Raw genomic sequence first — 22219 nt, forward strand, 5'->3', positions numbered from 1 at the left:
ATAGATGGAGAGAGAGAGAGAGGCTTTGCTCCTCCAATGCTCTCCAATCATTGGGGCATTATGGGTGAAGGATCCTGTTAAGCTTTTTTTCGGATGGTTTCCATGTTATCTCTTCCATTATAATCGCCCTTGGCGGTATAATTAAATAATCCATTAGTCAGACAATTGGGCTTCCTAAACATATTTGATAGGCCACAAAAAGTGGCTCCAACCAACAAGAATACATAATGGCTTATGGACTTTTCTCAACCAAACAATATTCCACTAGCTATAGTAGTCCTTGTCTCCAAAGCCATGCAAGCCACAATTAATGGCTGTGCTTTCTCCTTGGCCTTTTGAGTGCCCTGCAAAGTGCACTACAAGTTGGGAAACCGTTCAAAATTCTCATGAGTGTGGGCCATAAGTCAGAGTTTGATGTGAAGCATTTGGAACCAAACAGTGCATTCGATTAGATCTAAATGCAAAAGAGTGAACTTGCAATTCCAATATGAGATGAACACCTGAAATAAAGTGATGGAATGCAGTGGGTATTTGAAACTTCTTTTTTTTTCCCCATCAGACACTGAACAATAATTCAAAGCAAAATGCTCTCTCTTGCAATTCAAACTGCATAAAATTCTTCCCTCAAAATATAAAAGATCATAGAATTCTTCTATTTGGTAAGAACTGCATCAAATCCTCACTCAAGTTTCACTTTTCCATTGAGAAGCTGGCATGGGGGCCTTGTGATGCAAATATGTGCTGAGCACTATTTTGCCAAGGCAAATCCATAGAAATAGGAAGCTTCACTTTGGGAGCCAAAAGAAAAAAAAGGCAAAGCTACAGTATGAAGTGGGATAGTGATAGAATGGCCATGATGAAATTTGTGGGGCTATACAATGTTTAGTTGCATCTTTCTCGATAATTAACCATGATTATATCGCGACCAAGGCCAAAACTAGCTCACCAGACCCAAGGCTACTGAAACTGATTTTAGGCTTTGATTAGGCTAATAAAATCTTATCTCCTATTTCTGGATATCAACATGTCAGTTATTTTTATTTATCCTTTTTTTTTTTAATTTTTTAACAGGGGCACGAGTGGGTCAGATGTACCTGGACTAAGTCAGAGCCTCACTCGAACTTGATTCATAGGTGAAAATTAGACCTAATTTGTGGATCAAATACTAACATTTGCGCCGGCTAAAACATATGAACCTGACCATGACCTGGACTTTGAGCCTATAAGTAAGGTTAAGTCACTGAGCTGGACCTCATGGCTCTCATGGGTAGGTCTGACCCTTTGATCTGGGCCGGGCTTGACTCTCGAAAGATCGGCCCAACAAGAAGGCCCCAACAACACTGGAACGTAGTGCGTAGACGTCTCTTGTACCACCTTATGGTCTTGTTGTGACAAATGGATGGTCTTCCCAACCCAAATATTACAAAAGAAAAGGATTAATCTGTCCAGCCATAATAAGGTAATGTGGGATGTTTCACCATTGCCCTCCAGAAGTTATTGAGAGAAAAAGTGTAACAAGTATACAAGACAAAGAAAACAAACAGATCAGAAGATGCACAAGTATCTACTATTGCAGTGGAAGCACAATCAAAAAATGAGACAGATGGATCAGCTGTTGGGCAGAGATAGGATGACTTAGTTGTAGTATCCCTTCCATCAGAAAGGAAGAATGGTCATACCTTTGCCTCTCTTGATTGAATACCACCTCCTCTTGGTGGATATGTGAAGCTTCTAGCTCTCTAACTTTTGTGCAGATCAGTGGCTAAAAATTTTGTGGCTGAACATGGCTCTATGGCTTGCTGCTGACTCCTCTCCCCCCCCCCCCCCGAATTTTGTGAGATTTTGTTTTCATTTGACATTTCAGCATGTATTTAAGCTAGACTAAGGTCAAACATCTAATTTGATTGCACACCCTCTCCCTACAACAACCAAGGAAAAAAAAATCTTTTTCTTCTCAAGCTCATCTTCTTTCATTTAACATAAGCAGCAACAAAAAAAAAAGTTTTGCATATAAGTTATTTATGCTGAATCAAATTTGTTACTTCCCTTAAAATTGAGTAATTTATGAAATATCAAAAAATCATGCACAAGACAAGCATCTGCAACATTTTTTCAATCGTTCTAGCCTTACAATTGTTGAGTTTGTCATAGAATTAATGACTCCATATTTGCAGTCAATTCAACACTTTTTGGGGTGTCTAAAATGGGCCTAGACCAAAACGGGCCGGATCCCCATTTCGAACCTAGTTCCAGTTCGAACCAGCATTGCTCCATCCCATCCCATCTTGCTTTGAAGCCTCTCTCTCTCTAAAAAATTCTTTGTGCATCACGGGTGATGTAAAAAATCTAATGTGAAGCGCAAAGCTTTATGTAATTGATTCATATAGCCATCACTTTCCAATATTCATTTAATATCCGCAGTTCTATTTTTTTTTTAAAAAATTTTATATGACGAAAATAATTCTACTCTTTGAAAAAATTATGATATCCTATGATATATTATGACTTTCTACATGCAAAATATCATAATAATATACTCCAAAAAATTATAACATCCTACATCAAATTATGACTTGTGCATGCAAAATGTCTTAATATAGTCTAGGATGTTGTAATATGATCTAGGATGTCATAATATAAAAGAGATATTTTTGTCTAATCATTTTTCAATACGTATTTAATATATATAATTTTATTTTTTTATTTAAAAATTTGGAATGATGAAAATATTTATATTTTTTAAAAAAAATTTATGATATTCTATATCAAAATTATATACGTAAAATATTATAATATTTTTATACGTAAAATATCATAATATAGATATACGATGTCATAAATTTTTAAAAAATAAAAATATTTTTATTATTTAAAATTTTTAAATTAAAAAATAAAATTATAAATATTAAATATATATTAAAAAGTGACAGCCACGGAGATCAATTATAGCGGGGCTCCGGGTTGGATTTTCTGCACCGCCCGCGGTGCACAAAGTTTTTCGCCTCTATCTACTGGTGCCGACCGTATCCCTCGCTCCAAAATTTTCAAACCCTAACCCTATTTCAAATTCCACGCTCTCTCCTCTCCATCTGATGCCTCATTTGGTCATGGAAGTCCGCCTCCTCGTCCTGTCCACGGGTGACTTTCCGTCTTCTTTGAACCAAATTTCACTGTTTTTTCATTTTTTTCTTAAGGTTTACTTGATTCCTCAGGTGAAATTTTATTGCTTTAGCTTTGTTACGTTGTTTTTTCTTAATTTTTGAACTCCTGTTCTTTATCTTTTGCCATGCAACTTCTTGACTATGGCTTCTCATGTTTTCCAGGGGCTATGAGTATTTTTCCCCCTTGCATTAGATTTGGATTTTTGACTTGGTTGGGTCTATTTTTCGGTGAAGATCAATTTGAATTCATAGTATATTGTTTTCCCACGGGTTTCTAAGCTTGGTAAAGCCGTAGACTCCATTTTTATCTTTTTACATAGTTATGTAAATTTTGCGTACAAGTGTTTCAAGTAGGAGTTCTAAAAGTCTGTTTTTTCTATTTCTATTTGAATATTGTTTGCTTGATATGTTTGTACTTAAGGATTCTCATAAGTCATAATTGCAATGTTGAAAAATAATCCCCAATATAATGCTACTCTAACACCCAATCCACTTGTTTATGAAGATCTCATTGCTGCTGATTAAAATAGAAATAACATTATTGAATTATATATCTACCACTGAAGTGAATAAAGTATGCATAATACAATAGTTGACAGTCAAGAGTCAACCACTTTTCTTTGATCATTATTTAAATCATATGGCCATTAATGGCCGTTGCAACATCCCTTATTTAAGCCTATGTTTTGCACTATGGCAGTGTTCTCAAGAATTTATGTTTTGTGTGTACTTGTTTCGTTTTATATTAGACATCATTTTTATGTCAATATAGTTGAATCTATGTGCTTTCATTTTTTCTTTAATGTTAGGGGTTTTCAGCAAGCCTTATGACAACGTAGGCAACAATCCAATCAGTCTTCATAGTGGAAGTGGCTTAGATATGGGCAATTGTGGGTATATAAGGTCAATTCAGTATAAGAAAAGAAGGATGTCTGTTGGTTAGGACATGGCAGCTTCTTTACCCACTTTGCATTCTTCTTATTATTTTGCAAAACCCTAGATTGACAAGCTGGCAACCAGTGAAGTTGTTGATTCTGGTTACTGCAGCAGGGTTCCAAACCTCGTGGTTGGAAGCGTGCGTTATGGACACATTAAATTTTTTTTGTTGTACTGATGTTAGAGGAATGAATCTGGATCATATATCATCAAGTTTGATAGGCATTCTGTGGTAATGTATGAAAATGAGATTGGCAAGCCTGCAGTGGGTCATGTTCTTAGCAAAGTTGCTGAAGTGATCCTGTTCCTTCAGTTGAGATCTTTGGGTTCAAAGGTTTGGAATCTAATAGGCTTATTAGCAAGTTGCAGAAAATTGCTGACAGACAGCCAGCCTCCCTTCTTTCATTTAACTCAGTTAACTGTGAGTGGAAATTTCTCATCCCCCATTTCAGCAGATTTGAATTGGATGAAAATGAACAAGATGATATTATCATACATGATGTTAATGTTCAACTGGCTGCCGAGATAAAAAGAACCTCAAGTACATTCTGAGGGACTGGTTTTATCTTATTCACTTCTGGCTATCTTGGACTTGATCTGTGCAGATGCAAGAAATGAGGATATTGATGTTTCCTGTATGAGATGAAGGTGAAGAATTTGATGGTTCTATTCCACATAACAACAGATATAATATATGAAGGCAGTTTCACCAAGCTCTAGTGCCAAAAGTTTGAATAGTAGGACTCCTTTTCAAGGTTCTTCGCAAAAAACATTTAGTAAAGCTAGTCCTCTTGCTGTGCAAAAAGCAGTACCACAAGCTATGCAACATAAATAGTTCTGACTTAAACCATGCAGAAACATTCTTATGACTGGGCAAAACAAGGGTTTGCCACTGAGGCTGACAAAGATTGAAGGCTTTAAATTGGTGGAAAGGCAAGCAACTTCATTTTCTGGAGGACATTTGAAAAACATAGTTGATGCTGCACTCTATATGGGAAGATCATTTCATGATGGACGGAACCGAATAGCATCCTTGTTCATAGTGCTACACCAGTGGGCAGTCCCTCCGAGTATGTTATCTCCTGTAGTTAATTGTACAGAAAGTTGCAATAGATGGAGCTGTTAGAGATGAAAAAAATAAAGTTAAGAAGGAGCTTGTTGATTTGTGTTTTTCTACCTGCTGGATCTGCACGAGTTGCTAGACCATGAAGCCAATGAATTGAACCCGGGTTCTTGTAAAATAAAGCTTCAGAGAGTTGCATGCAGTTTTACAAGTCTCAAAGATTTGCAGAGGTTATATTGGGATAGTTTAGAAACAACTAGAGGTCACATAACATTCAGTTCAAGAAGGATGATCCAATGTTGAAGGTTGTAACTACTAATTGTACCTTAGGAAAAAAAAAAAAAAAAAAACTACCAAGGACAACTTATATGTAGGTCATATAGAATAAGTAGAGATTAGAGCTGAGCTAAAGGATATCAAATTAAATTGATGATCAGAGGATTTATATTTTTGTATTTAATGAAGTACTAAAGGTTGAACAGGAACAAGGTTTTCCACTTCAACGATGCAATACCATTAAAATTGTTAGATATCATTATATCAAAATATCATTTTGTTTCAACTTTTAATTTCTTGAAGCTAGCCTTAGATTGGATTTATTTGGCATGAAATAATGGTTGTTGCAAGAGCATAATTTTCATTCATCCCATCGATGGCACTACAATAGTAATAGCCCAGCATCAACCAAGAAAGAAAATGCATTCTTATTAATAATAGTAAGATTCGAATTTTTTAAAGAAATATTAATCAGATGTATTGTGAAACAGAAAATATGAACTCAATAATTATTTTTCTAATGTATAACCTCAGGTGACGGAAATAACCATCATAACGGTGCCGTTATTTTTAAAGCAAGAACCGAAACGGATCTTCATACTTGGGCCGCTTGGCCATCATCGATGGCCGCATGCTTACTAGAAGACAAACACATCGTCGAATGTTTTCTAACTCTCCTTCGCTCACGGTTGTACACCTTCTAAAGCCCTAAAGCTAACCCTCCACTCCTCTCCCGGGGACACCTCCGAAGCCCTCCCCCATCTCCATCCATGGCCACCAAAAAGCGCAAGGCCGACCAAGAAGACGACTTCCTCTCCGCCCACAACAACGATTCCGATCACCAATTCCAAATCCTAGACTCGGCCACCGCGGCGGAGGGGGCCGCGGCGCCACCGGTGGAGGAAGACGAGGCCGACGACGAGGATGAGGACGTGGGGATGCTCCTGGAACCGCTGACGAAGGAGCAGCTGATCTCTCTCCTTCGGTCCGCCGCCGCCTCCGACCCGGCCACCCTCGCCGAGATTCACCGCCTCGCTGACCTCGACCCCGCCCACCGGAAGCTCTTCGTCCACGGCCTTGGCTGGGAAACCACCTCCGACGGCCTCCGTGCCGCATTCGCCAGCTACGGCGAGATCGAGGACTGCCGCATCGTCGCCGACAAGGCCACCGGTCGCTCCAAGGGCTACGGCTTCCTCCTCTTTCGCCACCGCCGCTCCGCCCGCCAAGCCCTCCGCCAACCCCAGAAGCTCATCGACAACCGCATGACCGCCTGCCAGCTCGCCTCCACCGGGCCCCCCTCCGCGACCTCCCATCCCCCGCCGCCCCACCATTACACCGCCTCCTTCAATCCTAACCCTAACGCCACCCCCCAGGACAACCTCCCGAGGAAGATCTACGTCGGGAACGTCCACTCCAACATCGACGGTGCCCGCCTCCACGCCTTCTTCTCCAAATACGGGGAGATCGAGGAGGGCCCCATCGGTTTCGACCGCCAGACCGGGAAGCCCAAGGGGTTCGCCCTGTTCGTCTATAAAACCGTGGACGGCGCTCGGAGAGCCCTCGAAGAGCCCAACAAGGACTTTGAGGGATACCTGCTCTACTGCCAGAAGGCAACCGATAGCAAGGCTAAGGCAACATCAGGGGCTGCAGCCGTGGCGGCGGCCCTTCCATCCAATGCTGCCACCACTCCAGACGCGCCGTTGAGCATGGGTGGTGCCAATGGGTCTGGATATGGCGGCACGCTGCCGGATATGGGTTTGGCGCAACAGGCTGCGATTTGGGGGCAAGGGCTTCTGGGTCTCGGCGGGACACAAGCCTTTGGACAGGGGATGCAGCCGAATGCTGCAGTGCTTGCAATGCTGGCGGCAGCTGGACAGAATCCAGGATCTTTCGGGATCAATCCCACCGTGCTTGCGTCACTGAACCCTGCTTTGGCCTCGGCATTGGGTGCCGGAGGCCAGCAGGCTGTGCCTCCGTCTGCAGCCCCTCAGACAGTGCCGTCACAGAATTACGGAATGGGGAACATGGGGTATCAGAATGCTGGGTTTCAGGGACCTCCAGGGTTTCAGGGGCCTCCAGGGTTTCAAGGTCCTCCGGGGTTTCAAGGTCCTCCGGGATATCAAGGTACTCAGCTAGGGTCTCAACAGGGTGTTGGTGGAGGTGGGGGTTCTTATCAGGGTGGGCCTGTTGGACAGGGCCCGATTCCAAGGCCACCAGTTGGGCAAATGGGTGGATATGCACCGCATTAGGTATGCAATCTTTGCAAAAGTTTTTATACTGCTGAAAACACTTTTATATGTTTTTTTGGATTATTTAAAAATGACCGTGATCTTTCCACAGTTGAATTTTATGTTCTGTTCTCATTTTTTTCTTTCTAATTTGTGTTCCCTCTGTTTTTAGTTCGATATCAGGATCGTGGTTATTCGTGTGGTTTAAAGATCAGATGGCTTTTGAATATGTATTGGTGCTCGGAGTGTCGAGAAAGCCTTGTGATGCGGCAATTATTCAGAAAAGGAACTGCTTTTCTTTCAGTTTTATCGCCTTTATTAGTATATGAAATTTGGGTTTAATCTTTTATTATGTTTCTTTCATCCCTTCTCTGTAACTACCTCTACTGGTTCCCTGTAACAGATGATACTGCCGTCGCTAGTAATTTTTTCTTGTATTGATGTCGTTTGGATTTGTCCGTATTCTGCAGATGGTTTCTATGAGAGCTTAATATTCTGCAGTGTTTCTATGATTGTGGTAATATATAGTAATACATTGTTTTTGAATGCTGTTATGTTTCCTAATTTATGATTAATGGGATATCCATCTGTTGGCTATGACCATTGTGGGCATGAGACAACCCTCCTTTCTCCTACAAGAGGACTGCTTTCTGAGTACCACTTATTTGTATGTAAATGTGGAAACGATCCCTTTGTTTTTTCAACTTGATTTAAGATACGCAGAATATGGTTATTTGTGTTTCTGAGCTGTGTCTTAGTTTTTCTGAAAATCCTTATATTGATTTCTGCTTTAGCCTTTAATCGTGCTTGCGATATTGTCCGCTCGTTTCTCATGTGCTGGTCTTTCACCTTGGCAACAATCAGTAGGTTCAACCGTGCAGCATGGCTTACATTTCATCATTTGATCTCTGAACTTGTACATTGATAGATGAGGTTCCATCAACATTGTGCATGCTGTAGACACACTCTTGCTGCATCACTTTTGCTGTAAGTTAAGCCTCTTGCTCTTGTCACTTCTTTATGCTTATCTATGTAGCTTGATTTCTGTAAAATATTAAAGATGTTCATTTCTTGTTAGTAATCCTCTTCGTGTCAATGTGTTCTTAGCATGTTATAATCAGAACATAATTATTGCATGTTGAGAAAATGAGTAAAATAAAGAGCATAGAATTACAAATAAGCAAGTCAGGTTTAATAGCTAATATTCTCATGCATTGTGAATATGAAGGTCTTAGATCTACTTTGTTGTCATGCTTATGTTATGTAGATCATACATAAAAAATCGCTAATGGTATTCAATGTATTCAATTTTTCCATTTGTTGGATGAGCTTTGGTGATTATATATTATTATTAGCCCTAAATCATAGAGGGCTGCCTGACCATTTCATCACAAGTGGATCAGCCAGGTTAAAAGGGAGCCTTTGGTGTCAGTTTAGAACAAAAGCCCATAATAATATGGTCTTCTATTTTTTTTAATTAAAATTCCATGCTTGAAGTGTATTGTGACTTGTTTATAACTCAGTATATCACACCTTACGGTTGCCTCACTGTCTTAATGCATTTGAAGATTTTTCTTTACAGAAACCATTCTCCTCCTTTCACCAAGGAATTTTGTTTTTTTAACCCTCTTTTTTTAAAAATGAGCAACCGCCTTTGTTTAGAAGAAAATTTACATTCCATTATCTATAAGTCAACCATTAATATGTCTAAGTTGTTTTTAGCATGGTAAATTATGCTTATGTGCCACATCTTCACAGAGGCATTGTAAAATGAACTGTTTTATGTGTGTTGTGCAGAGAAAACCTTGTCATTCTTCTCATTCCAAATGTATTTTTAAGTTTGCATATTGTTGGTGCTATGGTTTGCAAAATTGTTTTTCACTTCTGTCATATCATCTTTGTACTCATTTCTGTTTCCTTTATGTTTTACCACATTTTCTGAGGATTGAGCTTTATACAGTTGTCTAAGACTTCTGCCATGCTCATGTGGCTGACCCTGCTTTGGCAGCTGTGATGGGCGCAAGTACCCATAAGTTGTGCACCTATTGGCATTCGTTCTGATGGCACCAAAACAGGGGTATAGGCTGAGGAACATGGCATCATCACTTTACTAGAATGTGGGCTCTCAGGGGTCTCTAGGTTTCATGGTCCCCCCACTGGTTTCTCAATATATGGTGTTTTTTCCCCGTTACGTTCTTTTGAGAGAAGGGGGCCTTGTGTGGTGGGTGGTTTGGTGGGGAATGTAGTTGGTGGTTCATATCAGGGGCACCTTTTGTGACAAAGCCCAATGCCAACCCAAGGGTGGACATGAACCAAACCATGTATCTAGTTCTTGCAAAAAAGTAACTTCTTGCTGCTAATTGATGCTTCTTTTGCTTTTGTTTGATATTGAGATTGTGTTTATTCGTGTCGTTTAAAGATCAGATAGCTTTAGAACTGTATTGGCACATGGAGTATTGAGAAAGCATTCTAATTTTTAAACAGTTCAGAAAAAGAACTTTTTTATTCCCTTTTATGATTGTATATATATTGGGATTTTGTTATTAGTTGTTTTCTTCCCTTCTCTCAAACTGTCATCAGCATTTCTCTATAATGGACAATACCGTTTTTGCTTGGATTTTGTGGAGTTCTGCTAATGGTTTTCATGCGAGCCTAATGAGTACATCACAATGTAACTTTGATGTGGATATGGTACACTAATATATTGTTTTTGGACAGTGTTTCGTTCATTACTTTATTATTACTGGGATATTTATCTGTTTCACATGATCATCATGGAAATTAGAAAAATCCTACCCTCTCCTTGAAGTGAACTGCTATTTTGCCTATAAAAACATATACTTGTTGGACTGGGCGTTTTTTATGCAACTTCTTTTTCTTCAGCTTCATTGCCTTTTATGGATGTATGTATTTTGGGATTTCTCTTCAGTTTCCTTCCCTTCGTTGGAGCTGTCATCACTATTTCTCTATAATGGACTATGCTGTCTGTGGTTGTTATCAGTTTTTTCTTATTAAATGTGGCTTTGGATTTTTGTTGAGTTTTTGTGCTAATGGTTTTCACGGCAACTTGAAGAATAATTCACAATATCATTGAGATTTTAAATTGTATGGGATGGGGTATCCCAGTTTCTCTAATGTATGGGGCCATGATCCTATCCAGGCGGCTGTCCTGTTCAAGTTAGGTTTCTATCTCTTTCTCCCCCTCTTTGCTTTCTTTGTTTCTTTATTTCTTTTTCTTCCTTCTTTCGTTTCTATGTTCTTTCATTTTTTTCTTTTTCTTCTTCGTTCCTTTCTTCTTCTTCTTCTTCTTCTTCTTCTTTTGTGTTCTCCATTCCTTTCTTTCTTTTGATCTCTCTGCGTTTGTTCATACTTTGTGTGCAGAAATGCTTTTACAGGCGCTAGATCTTGAGACACAAACTTGTCACCTTTATAGCTATAAACCTAAGTAGGATGGGCCAGCAATCTGCCACCTTCCACTCACTAACAGCTGCCTACTTTTATCTCGTGCCAGGTGACATGACTGCTACAATATCATTCAGGTTCTACTGGAGGGTGGATTTGGACAGATCAATAGCACCATTCAGTCCATATATCCTGTCTTCCATCGTCGATAAATGAACCTCTATCCTGTAGATTCACAAGATTGAGGAGCTTGGGCGTTATCTGGTGGTTTCTTTGAAGGGAGTTAGATTGAAGCAAACAGACTTACAGTTCATCAACAATCAAATCAATCATCACCTGGACTCATGGAAATGAAGAAACTTATCCTTTGCTAGCGGTGCTACCTCGATCAAGTCCATGCTATGTGCCTCACGTTTTCCCAATCAGTTTCCTAAACTGGTTGAAAGGATGATAAGATATTTTTTATGGGGAATGGTCCAGCCGGTCCAAGTTGCTTACTATTTCTTGGGATGTTGTATGTCAACTGCCATCACAGGGTTTGCTTGGAATTCCAATTTGAAGACTGGGTGGGAAGCTTTGTTGAGTAAATCTGCAGGTAGATTAACTCTGAGCGATGATTGTTTGTGGGCTCGCTTGGTGGCATCTAAGTATTCATTTGCTGGTGATTGGTCAACCTATGAACCTAAAAGACAGTGCTCAAGAGTTTGGAAGATCATCTCCATGGTAGGTAAGCATATTGCCTTTCAATTCTGTTGGTCCAATGGGGAAGGAAGCGTAATAGATACTTTCACTGATCCGCGGTTTAGTTGGATTCCTATTTCAAAAGTGGTCATCACTGTTAATGTGGAGGTGCTTACCGCCAGTCCTGCAGTGAAGTCTTCCTTCCATGGCATTGGGGTATGGAATTGCGGCCTTCCCAGAGCTGCTGGATCAAGAGATTATGCAAATGCCTTGGCCGCTGGAGGAGGCAAGGACTTGGATCTGTTGCGGAGAACATTTCAGAAGGCAAGTTTGTGTACAAGAACTTTACAAGAGCAGGTTTTTTCCCACATCCATGGTGAATTCCCGTATTGCTTGATTGTGGCTCGCAATGTACATATTGTAGAAGGGTGTAGTTTTTCCTCTGGAAACTTGCTTTGGAAGTGCTTCCCCCTGTTGATCTACTTCACCAATTTGGCCTCAGCTATTCCTTATGCTCTACTGTCATGGTGGTGGTGAATTCCTTGATTGTGGTTGCCGCACGGTCCTTCGTGTGGCTGTCAATTGCCCGAGTTGGAATCAGGCCAATGCCTTTGTTGAATCTTCCCTGATGACTGCTGCTGTTTCTAGTGCTCAAAGTAGAGCTTATCTATCTATTTCTGGCAGATGTGGAAATCTCGGAACAATGTATAATCTTCCAGATTTCACCTCAACAGGTAGCCAGAATTTTGCAATGTTTAACAAAATGTTAATCATATTGAAGATTTAATTAATTATGTGTATTTATATGTTTAATGCATATTGTTCATATTTTATTTCTGTGTTATAAGATTTCTAACTTACTTTTACCAACTTTTTTTTTAAATTATTATTATTGAATATTAAGATGAGTTCTTTTGAAAAATTATTGTTGGTGTTTTACTTAATGTATTGATAGATTTTTGGATATCTGGTTTTCTATGTGACAACTAAGTACTTAAAATGCCTAAATTCCTTTTGAATTTTTCCTGCCTTCCGTTTGGCTTAATATACTTAATAAATTTGCATGATGGCAAGTGCCCCTCAAAACGCCCATGATATCAACCTTCAAATGCAATGCAGTGTTTTGCAAATAGATAAAGAAAAAAAAAAAAAGAAAAAAAAAAAAGAAGCTAAACTCTACCAAATTTATCTACTTGCAAGGCAAATTTTTTGTGCACTACGGACGGTGTAGGAAATCCAATGAGGAGTTTGATTGGTCCATATAGTCACTGCTTTCTAACGTATATTTAATATTTATAATTTTATTTTTTTATTTAAAATTTTGAATGACAAAAATATCTCTATTCTTTAAAAAAATTATGACATCTTATGTTTATATTATGACATCCTGTATTGAGAAAATCATAATTTTTGTCTACAGAATGTCATAATATAATGCAGAAAGTCATATTATGCACGAGATGTCATAATTTTTTTTTAAATAATAAAATATTTTTATTATTTAAAATTTTTAAATGAAAAAATAAAACTACAGGTATTAAATACGCATTAGAAAGTAGTTAGACAAAAATACCTCTTTCATATTATGATATCCTAGGCTATGTTATGATATCCTAGACTATATTATGACATTCTGCATGCAGAAAGTCATAATTTGATGCAAGATATCATAATATATACATAATATCATAATTTTCTGAATCATATTGTGACATCCTGTCTATAGAAAGTCATAATATGCCATAGAATGTTATAATTTTTTTCAAAGAATCAGGATATTTTCGTCATATAAAATTTTTAAATGAAAAAATAAAACTGTAAGCATTAAATGTGTTAAAAAATTGTAGATATATAGATTAATCATGTAAAATGATGCACTCCACATTGGATTTTCTACACCATCTGTGGTGCACAAAGAATTTCTCCTATTTGCAAATGGAGATGCAGTCTCGATGTTTGCCCAAATGGGCTGGGTCTGGATCGTGTTCAACCCGGACCTGACCCGTTTGCATATGAACTATATTCTGCAAGTACAGGAGACCAACAAATCAGTTGCTAGGGAATTGGTTCGCTGATCTCTAATTTCTGATTGCCAATAAGAGCACAAACAAACCTCCTTGCACCTCAAAAGCACACATTCGCCACAAGAAAAGGTATCGTCCACGGGTCCACTTGCTCTCATGAGAGCATGCGGCAAACATTTTTTTTTATTAATTTCTGTGGTCTATTTTTGCATCCGACTCCCTCTTCTCTGGTTCTCCGTTTCATTCAAACTTTTTTTTTTTTTTATTTTAATATTTTCAAAATGAGGGGGTCCTCCCATCTTGATCCATGGCAGACTAACCCTAATTTTGGTGATACCATGGTACCGAGTTAAGGAGAGACTAGGACAGGAATAAAGATTAGCGCACTGCAAAATCAGATTCTCCTCATGCTTGAACTAGCAAGCGGCAACATAAGTTAAACTGAAGTTTGGTCATATTTTTGTTTGAAGTTTCAGACTCATACATTATGCTAGATACATTTAAAGCATTTTTTTTTCAAAAAAAACAGCTAAACTCTATAGATTCAGAAATTTGAAAATCATCAAACTACAAAAGTAAGCATATACGATGTAGGTGGATGAATGGATGTGATCGTTGGATCACATCTAAGCCCTCCGTATGGAGACCCATTAAAAGGAGAATAAATTGGAATTTGAGAGTCAAGATCCAAAGAGGATGCGCTAGAATTTTTTTTTTTTATATATATATATATAAAATGAGGCTAATGTGCTTTAGCAGATCGACTAGAATTTGGGTAGTAGAAATTTATGAAAAATGGTATGGTTATCAATTTAGTTGAGAATGATATTGGCTTTTAAATCTAAGATTATCGAGGATAGCTGATGAAATCTAAAAATATTTGAAGAAAATTTATTCTAAAATGAATCAAGGTAGACAATTTGAAATTATAAAATTCAACCAAGACGATCAGGATATTCAAATTTTTTAGTCGGAACTTTTGGAACTATACACCAAACAAAATATACTATCTACTAATCTTTGTCATAGATTCTACTTTGAAAGAAAATGAATTTCTCTTTTCAAAAATATTCTTTTATTCTCTTCTTATTAATAAAATTTTGCTAAATTATCATGGTATGAGCTATTTATGTGATAATTATGACCATCTTGGATCGAAATTTATTCATTTGGATATTGCTTCGTACTTCTCTCATCTGGCTATCAGTTTGATTTATGTTTGGTCTTAGTTATCATTTCATTTAGTTTCAGTTTCATTTGACTCCTAGCTATGATCTATTCTTTTTTTCTTAAAACATTTCTACTTAGTTTTGGTGAGATAGAATCAAAAACTATATCTATTCAGTTTAACGGAAAAAAAAAAAAAACTCTCTTTAAAATTTTATTTTCGAGTTTTTATTAAAAGCAAAGATCATTCTGGAATCTTTGATAGGTCTATTTTAGAGCGTACTAAAAAGCCCAATAAAACAAAAAAAATGCTAGAGTTACGAGGCCATTGAGAGTATATCATAAATTTAAAAATATTTGAAGAAAATTTATTCTCAAACGAATCAAACTAGCTAATTTGAAATTACAAAATTTAACCAAGATGATGGAAATATTCAAACCTTTTATTTGTAATTCTTGGGATTATAAATCGAACTAAACATGATACCTATTAGGGTATATTTGGATGATTAGATCCAAAGCCCTATAAAATTCATGACTTAACCATCAAAATTATAAAATTATATACTAGAGTAGGCTTATTTTACAACTGTTTAGGATTAATTTTTGGATCTAACCATCCAAATAGGTTCAGTCTCATCATAAATCCTGGTTTTGATAAACTTAACAAGTTTCTCTTCAAAAATCTTCTGTCTCTTTCTTGTCTTTAGAATTTCGCCAAATTATCAATTTATTCGGTGGTCCGGGTTCGAATTGGTAATTTTCTTGGAGTACCTATTTCGGTATCTAAAACTGATACGAACCCAACCGGATCCCACAAATCTCTACCTTCATAACAGTACATGAATCGCAATCGGATGATGTTGCCGTCCGGCCCGTTACCAGCCGAAATATATCTTCTAGATTTTTTTGGTACGAAAAATATCTCTTAGTTAAAGCAGACCATCACACCACGTCAAGTTGCTGCCGCAATCCACTGGAATGGAGCCACGTTGACCGATCTGGAATCTTTTAACCGTTCGCGAGGGAACAGTTCACGCGTCCCTTCCGGGCGTTGACGTGGAGCAACCGCGCAATTTGCACACGTTTCGCATACAAAAACTCTACGAGAACATTTCATCTAACCGTCCACGTACCCTGATAATCTGATGAACCTCCTCGTGAGAACGCGTGGCAGACGGTTCCTCTTACTCCTGTACACGGTCTTTTCGCAACTGAGACTCTCTGGAAGCTTCTTCGACCCATTCTTGTTCACGTGCATGCGGAACGAATCTGGCTTTTTGAAAAAATCACGAATTATTACTTCCTGACGACTGAGATCTTTCTTTGGCATGGAAATATGTTGGCCGAGTAGATTTTATAAAACGAACTCTCTCGAACTTAAAATGTTTATAAAATACACTTTATAAAAATAGGAGGACCCACTACACGACAAATCGAGAAACCTCGAGAAGAGCTGGTAATTTGTACCACAGTTGGTCTCAGCTCACCTATCGCCTCTCTGTTTTGCGTGGGTGTGGGTGGGTCGGCAGACGGAACATGGGTTGGGGGTGCTGAGTCAAATGACGGGCTGATATGAACGGAGCCTGATTTTTTTTAGGTTCCAAATTTGGGTCTTAAGTTGATTGTCTAATTAAATTTTGATATGTTCCAAATTTGGTCTGCCAATCGTGGACTGACACATGGCACTAACGAAAGTTTGGTACGATTGATCCAATGGAAGGAAAGCCCAAGAATTAACTCTTCACTTGATTCTAGATTTTAGAATTCAATCGAGCAGGAGCAAAGACTCCGTATCTGGCTCAAGATAATCAGATATGTGACCTTCTGTCTTGTCTTCTTATTGCATATAAATCGACGCCTCTTCATCCACCATACGCATCATTTCCATTATTGGATCAGATTTTGATGGCAATAAATATGAACTAGATTGGATTATGGTAAGCTAAAATTGTTAAAATTTTGGTGGATGAGTAATTTTATGAAATATGGTAATCATCCCTTGATTTGCCTATTTTGGAAGACGGGGATGATAGGTCATTATCCACTTTCTCTAAGCAAAATAGTAGTAACATAGGTAAGACAAGAAAGTTCGTTTATATTGATATTTATAGTTCGCTATCATCTTTTTATTTTGCATAGATATTTGTTCATAAAATAGTCATACTATGTATAGAAAAAAAATAATGAGAAGTAAACGTTAGAAGGAACAACAGTGAAAGATCTAGCATTCTTGTTAAGGACAAAATCATATCAGGATGTAATCCGAAACCATACTAGCAAGTTAGATAAATAGTTTGGTGCGTATGAACTCTGACTTTGATGAGATCTACATCTTGTTATCCCAAACTTAGAAATTTATTGCATTTCGGAGTAATTTCATCTGAATAGCTGAAGCATATTCCATCCACTTTAACCCAAATGGTTTCAATCTAATGCTCTTTTTAGCTGATTAGACAACAAACTAGGTCACGAAACTGGGACGCAAATAACCAATTTTTAGAATTACCAGGAGGTAACGCCAAGTGAAGGTAACTACATCCTAATATTTTGCTAAAATTACAAGCTATACGCTTGTGTTGCTAAATTCTAACTAACATCTAGCCTCCATCTACCTCTGCTAATTTTTAACCACAAATCTTAACCATGGTTAACAAAGCGGTAAGTTCAGCCCCTGCAGCAGGGGAATCCTATTCCCATCCACTCCAGCCCCCACTGCCGATGGCACGCCCGTCGGGGCCCACCCAGCCTTTTTAAAGAGGCCTCGATTAGAACGGTCACTGAGACCCAAAACCGCGGATTATTTTAACCATGGGCTAATTAATTTCCCTTCTAATCCTCACCTGTCCTTCCCCACCTATTTCTACGGGCAGCCGATAGCCTCCGTTCGCCGAGCTCGCCGCGCCTGCCCGCCCTGCCCGTCCTGCCCGTCTTCCCCCATCCCTCCTCCCCCCTTCGCTGAGGGACCAAAAAAAAGTCTCTCAACTCTCTGCTTCGAGTCAAGGCCGTCGCTGCTCTCTCCTCTCTGTCTTTCTCTCTTCCTCTCCTTCATTCTCGGTCTTCCGATCGAGATCCGACGGTCGACGATGAGCGGCGCCGTCTTCCTCAGTTCCAGCTCGTTTTAGCGCCGGAAAGCGTCAGATCCACGCTTTCCCTTCTCGGATCTCTCTAATAGGTACCTTCTCTACTCCGATCTCGTTGTTTTCTTGTTGAAATTCCCATTTTCTACTTAGAAAATGATTTTTGCGCATATTTTCTAGTGATTCCGGTTCTAATCCCGGCGTTTAAGGCACTTTCTTACTCGTTTTTGAGATTTCTGTTTTTTTCCTCCAAATTTTTTTGTTTTTTTCTATTTTGGAGGTTTTCGCTCAGACTAACGTTCTCCGCCGAGATTCTCACAGGTTTCCTTTGATTTCCTCTTTGATTTCATACAATTTCCCCCTTTTTTCCCCAAAATTTTGGGGTTTTGATGGGTTTTTCTCCCATGTCGATTTTTTTTTTATAGGTAACTTTTGTCTGGAAAAATACTAAAAAAACTTAAAATTCGGTTTATTTGAGTTCTGGTTAAAAAAAATGATTTTTGTTGGGACAATAATTGTTCGGTTCGTTGTTTAACGGTTTCCGTTCCATCTGACGGCTCGTGTTCCATCTCTCACGTCCTCCTCCCGCTTCCCAGGCTCACCGAGAACCGAAATCCCGGCCGCCGTCCCCAAACTTAAAAGAAATGGAAACAGTGATGCCGCCGATGGCCCCTCTGGCCCCGCTAACGTGCGCCGCCGAGGCTCTTGCCGCGGGTCTCCTCACCGCCATCCTCGCCAAGCCCTATGTCCCTCCCCCGGTAAGCTTAACTTCTCCATTAACCCTTTTTTAATCCGTTTTAGACCCTCTTAATTATCATTTACGGCTCAACTGCTACCGAGAAATCTTTGGTGTCAAGGGCTCCGGGCTTTCCTGCGCGGCTGCGCCTGGTTGGCCGCGGTCCGGACGCAGAGTGGAATATGATTCGGTTTTTAGGTGTGCTTGGGTTCCGCGGTGGCCGGTGGGCCCTTTGAGGGTAGTCTTCCGAATATTCGAATTCGGGTGCTTTTATTATTAATACTTTATTTGCACTCCCATTTTTTAAACTTTTCACGCTTTGACCTGGTGATATCGGGAGACCAATCCGGTGGAGTGGTTGAAGCGGGCCGCGCCTGCAAATGGAGTGAGAATATCATATTCGTAATGCATCATCTCCCACTTTTTTTTTTTTTTTTTTTTGTGTGTTTTTTTTTTAATATTTCTGAGACTGTGACCGGTTGCTGAGACGGTAATAATCAGTTGGTGTGGGAGATGCGTGTTAGGGGGGCTGGTGGTTGCGAATATCGTATTCGAAATATCTTGTCACTTTTACTGGTTCGCGACGTGCGTGCGAGACCACTATCGTAACAGTAGGTGGACACATGTTCTAAGTTTGGTGGAAAATTGCTATCCCTTCTTTTGGCCAATGGTATTTCCAGATGCCTCACTTGGAAATTACCATGATGCAGTCGTGTGGAAGGTCTACCATGTGATGTTGTACATGGGCAGATGGGACGTGTCCTGAGGACAGTGTTGGTTGGTAGATCTGATGTCACTTGTACAAATTTTGTATGTGAGTGCTTGAAAGATAGCATTTCGATTGTTCTTGGATTGGTGAGGCCATATCTTGGTTCTTTCACTTCAATGTTTAATAAATCATTAGAATGGGAATCTTTTTTAACCAAAGCTGAAATGTTTCCAATGGCAATGGTTTTGGTCTTTAGGCAAGAACCATAACATTATGATTGTTCTTGTAAGCTTGCTTGTTTGATGTCTACTTGTCTAGGATTCACTTTGGATAATTTTTTATTTGTTTCCATTTAATATCTGGTCATTCTCATTTGAAAGTAGTTTTCTTATTGTTCAGGATCCACTCTTCAGTATGCCTGATTTTAAAGTGGAGAGGCAGAAAAATGAGAAAACTGAGCCTGTTGATGCTGATGATGAAGATAGTGATGAAGATGGGCATGGAGAAGATGGTGTCTTTGGGGAGGGTGAAGAGGAGCTCTCAGACGAAGATGGGGAGGGATATGAGAACACGAACAATAACAATAGCAAGAAGGCCCCAGGTGGCGATGCTGGAGGTGAAGAGAATGGAGAGGAAGAGGAAGAGCCAGAGGAGCAGGAGGATGGTGATGATGATGATGATGATGACGACGACGACGACGATGACGAGGATGATGATGATGGTGGAGATGATGAGGAAGAGGAGGTCGAGGGGGAGGAGGATCAGGACAATGAGGATGAGGAGGAAGAGGATGAGGACGAGGCACTTCAGCCCCCAAAGAAGAGGAAGAAGTGAAAGCCTTTGTTTTTAGCTTGAAAGTCTTCTTTTGTTCTTTTAGCGGATCCTTTTTCTTTCTTCTGTCCCCATCCTATCTCCTAACTTTGGTGTTATCTTATTTTAGAGTGATGTTGACGCAACTTTTAGCATCAGTTATCTATGTAGGATTATGGTTATGTAATTGCTGTAGAGAGCTTCATCAAGACAGACAGAACCAAATTAGCCAGTGAAATCATTTAAACATGGCTGCTCCATTCAAGAATGAAGCTTAATTTTAGAAGACACCGACTTTTCCATTTCTATAGCTACTTGCATGAATGTGTAGATCATGGTTGGTGTTACATCTGTTCATGTGAATCATCTGGGTCTGGCTGGTTGCATTTAAGTGAATTTATCGCAGTTTTAATTGCTGCAACTGACTCATATCTAATGTCTTTTGATCTCTTGGTGCACACCACAATTGGGCAGATGCGGTTTAGGGGTGGAGGACCAAACCCTCGGCTGTCACGTGTCGAGAGGAGTGAAGAATGTTTAAGAGTAGGGAAAGGCATGGGTTGAGAGGAATAGAGAAGGTTTGGGGAGGGGGAAAGAATCTAATCCAGTGTTTGATTAGGCATGGTATGATTTGGAGTGTGTAACTGCAATTTACATATCAAGGATCCTGTGCAGCACTTTGATCACTGACAGGTAGTTGAAGGAGTAGACTTGCTGCATACTAACTAATTGCAGTGTTTGCTTTCATATAATTGCGTTTGGATATTGGAGATTGAGTTCAAAAATTGAAAGGTGCTAGCTATTAAAGTCGATAAAATATTTTGTGATAGTTCCAAGAAAACCTTGGTCTACATTCTCACTTTCCATGGATTTGGAGGTTTAGAGATGGTGAGAGGCTTCCTTTCGTGCCTAAAAGGTTGGGGATGTTTAGAAGAGAGCTATCCTTGAAGCATAACCTGTTATCTATGGACCTCATGCGCCAAGAAAAAGATGCAGGGATCATATAACTAATAGGATTACCTGATAGACAAATGCCAATTACATACATATCTTGCTCCCTTCCCAGGGTTTGGATAGAGCTTGTTAGCCAGTCCCTGGGCTTGATGGCATGCCACGGTTATAAATGCACTCAGAATTTTGTTCAACTTTGAACTAATACAAACAGTTAACAAACCATAGACTTTGTAACGTTGATGATTTCTTGTAGAAATCTCCTACTCAGAGAGGTGCATTTGTCGATGTTATAGAACAAGGATTATATATGCCTATGTAGTGGAGGTGCTTGTGTTCATGCAACCTTCAGAGTATTTCCTTGCCTTTATTCCCTGGTATACTAATAATGTGCTGAAAAGTGGATCAAAGATTGTAGCATTTGGCTAAACACTTGGTGATTGCTTCCTGGCAGTTGAGGTGGCACTGGTTGTGCTGGTCACCTTGAGGAAGCTCGACGCAGTTCTCCGAGATGCACACGCCCTTCAGGTCAATGCACCAGTGCTCACACCATAACTCATCGGCCTCTGGGTCTGGATCAGATTGCAGGCCACCACCGAGTGGCCGAGCCGCACTGTAGACCACAAGCAAAAGGAGCATCAGACCAATGACCTTCTGGATCACCATGGCCATTTTCTGGGTTCGATGTGGTATGTCTCAATGGGTGTCTCTGGGGCTCCATATGTAGAGAGGAAGGGTTCAAGTAGTTTCATAATTGGATTAGTACAGCACTTAATGTGTGACAAAAACTGTTCTGGGTGGCCAAATGGTGTGCACTTTGAATGTCCCAAGGGAGGTCACCAAGTGTGTGGCAATCTTATAAGTAGGATATGATATTGCTCGATGAGTTTGATATGCCTTTACGTGTAGGGAAGGCAATTGAGGCTAATGTCCCATTTAACTTGCTGCGACTATAAATAGAATTGCAGTTTATCAGGTTAAAAAACTTCATCCAG

The 22219-nt window shown here is 39.4% G+C and overlaps 2 protein-coding genes across 4 annotated transcripts; both read left to right on the plus strand.

The window, feature by feature from the left end:
* The first annotated feature begins 2967 nt into the window (after nucleotides 1–2967).
* LOC105058379 (uncharacterized) lies at nucleotides 2968–12560 on the plus strand. 2 transcript variants are annotated; one of them, XM_073249519.1, is made up of 4 exons: nucleotides 2968–3138; nucleotides 5971–7685; nucleotides 8529–8651; nucleotides 11176–12560. In XM_073249519.1, exon 2 carries the CDS (start codon nucleotides 6207–6209, stop codon nucleotides 7683–7685), a length of 1479 nt encoding a protein of 492 aa, XP_073105620.1. In that variant the 5' UTR covers nucleotides 2968–3138; nucleotides 5971–6206; the 3' UTR covers nucleotides 8529–8651; nucleotides 11176–12560. The 2 variants fall into 2 exon arrangements, with proteins under 2 accessions (XP_073105620.1, XP_029124280.1); XM_029268447.2 differs by having other exon boundaries at nucleotides 2971–3138; nucleotides 7837–8651.
* A 5176-nt stretch (nucleotides 12561–17736) lies between these two features.
* LOC105058380 (uncharacterized) lies at nucleotides 17737–20561 on the plus strand. Of its 2 annotated transcripts, XM_010941298.4 has the most exons (3): nucleotides 17737–18113; nucleotides 18615–18776; nucleotides 19863–20561. In XM_010941298.4, exons 2-3 carry the CDS (start codon nucleotides 18663–18665, stop codon nucleotides 20295–20297), a joined length of 549 nt encoding a protein of 182 aa, XP_010939600.1. In that variant the 5' UTR covers nucleotides 17737–18113; nucleotides 18615–18662; the 3' UTR covers nucleotides 20298–20561. The 2 variants fall into 2 exon arrangements, with proteins under 2 accessions (XP_010939600.1, XP_073105332.1); XM_073249231.1 differs by lacking the exons at nucleotides 17737–18113; nucleotides 18615–18776 and adding an exon at nucleotides 19201–19609.
* Nucleotides 20562–22219: the final 1658 nt, after the last annotated feature.

The sequence above is a fragment of the Elaeis guineensis genome, chromosome 15 (assembly GCF_000442705.2).
Source record: "Elaeis guineensis isolate ETL-2024a chromosome 15, EG11, whole genome shotgun sequence".
In the NCBI taxonomy this organism is placed as follows: domain Eukaryota; kingdom Viridiplantae; phylum Streptophyta; class Magnoliopsida; order Arecales; family Arecaceae; genus Elaeis; species Elaeis guineensis.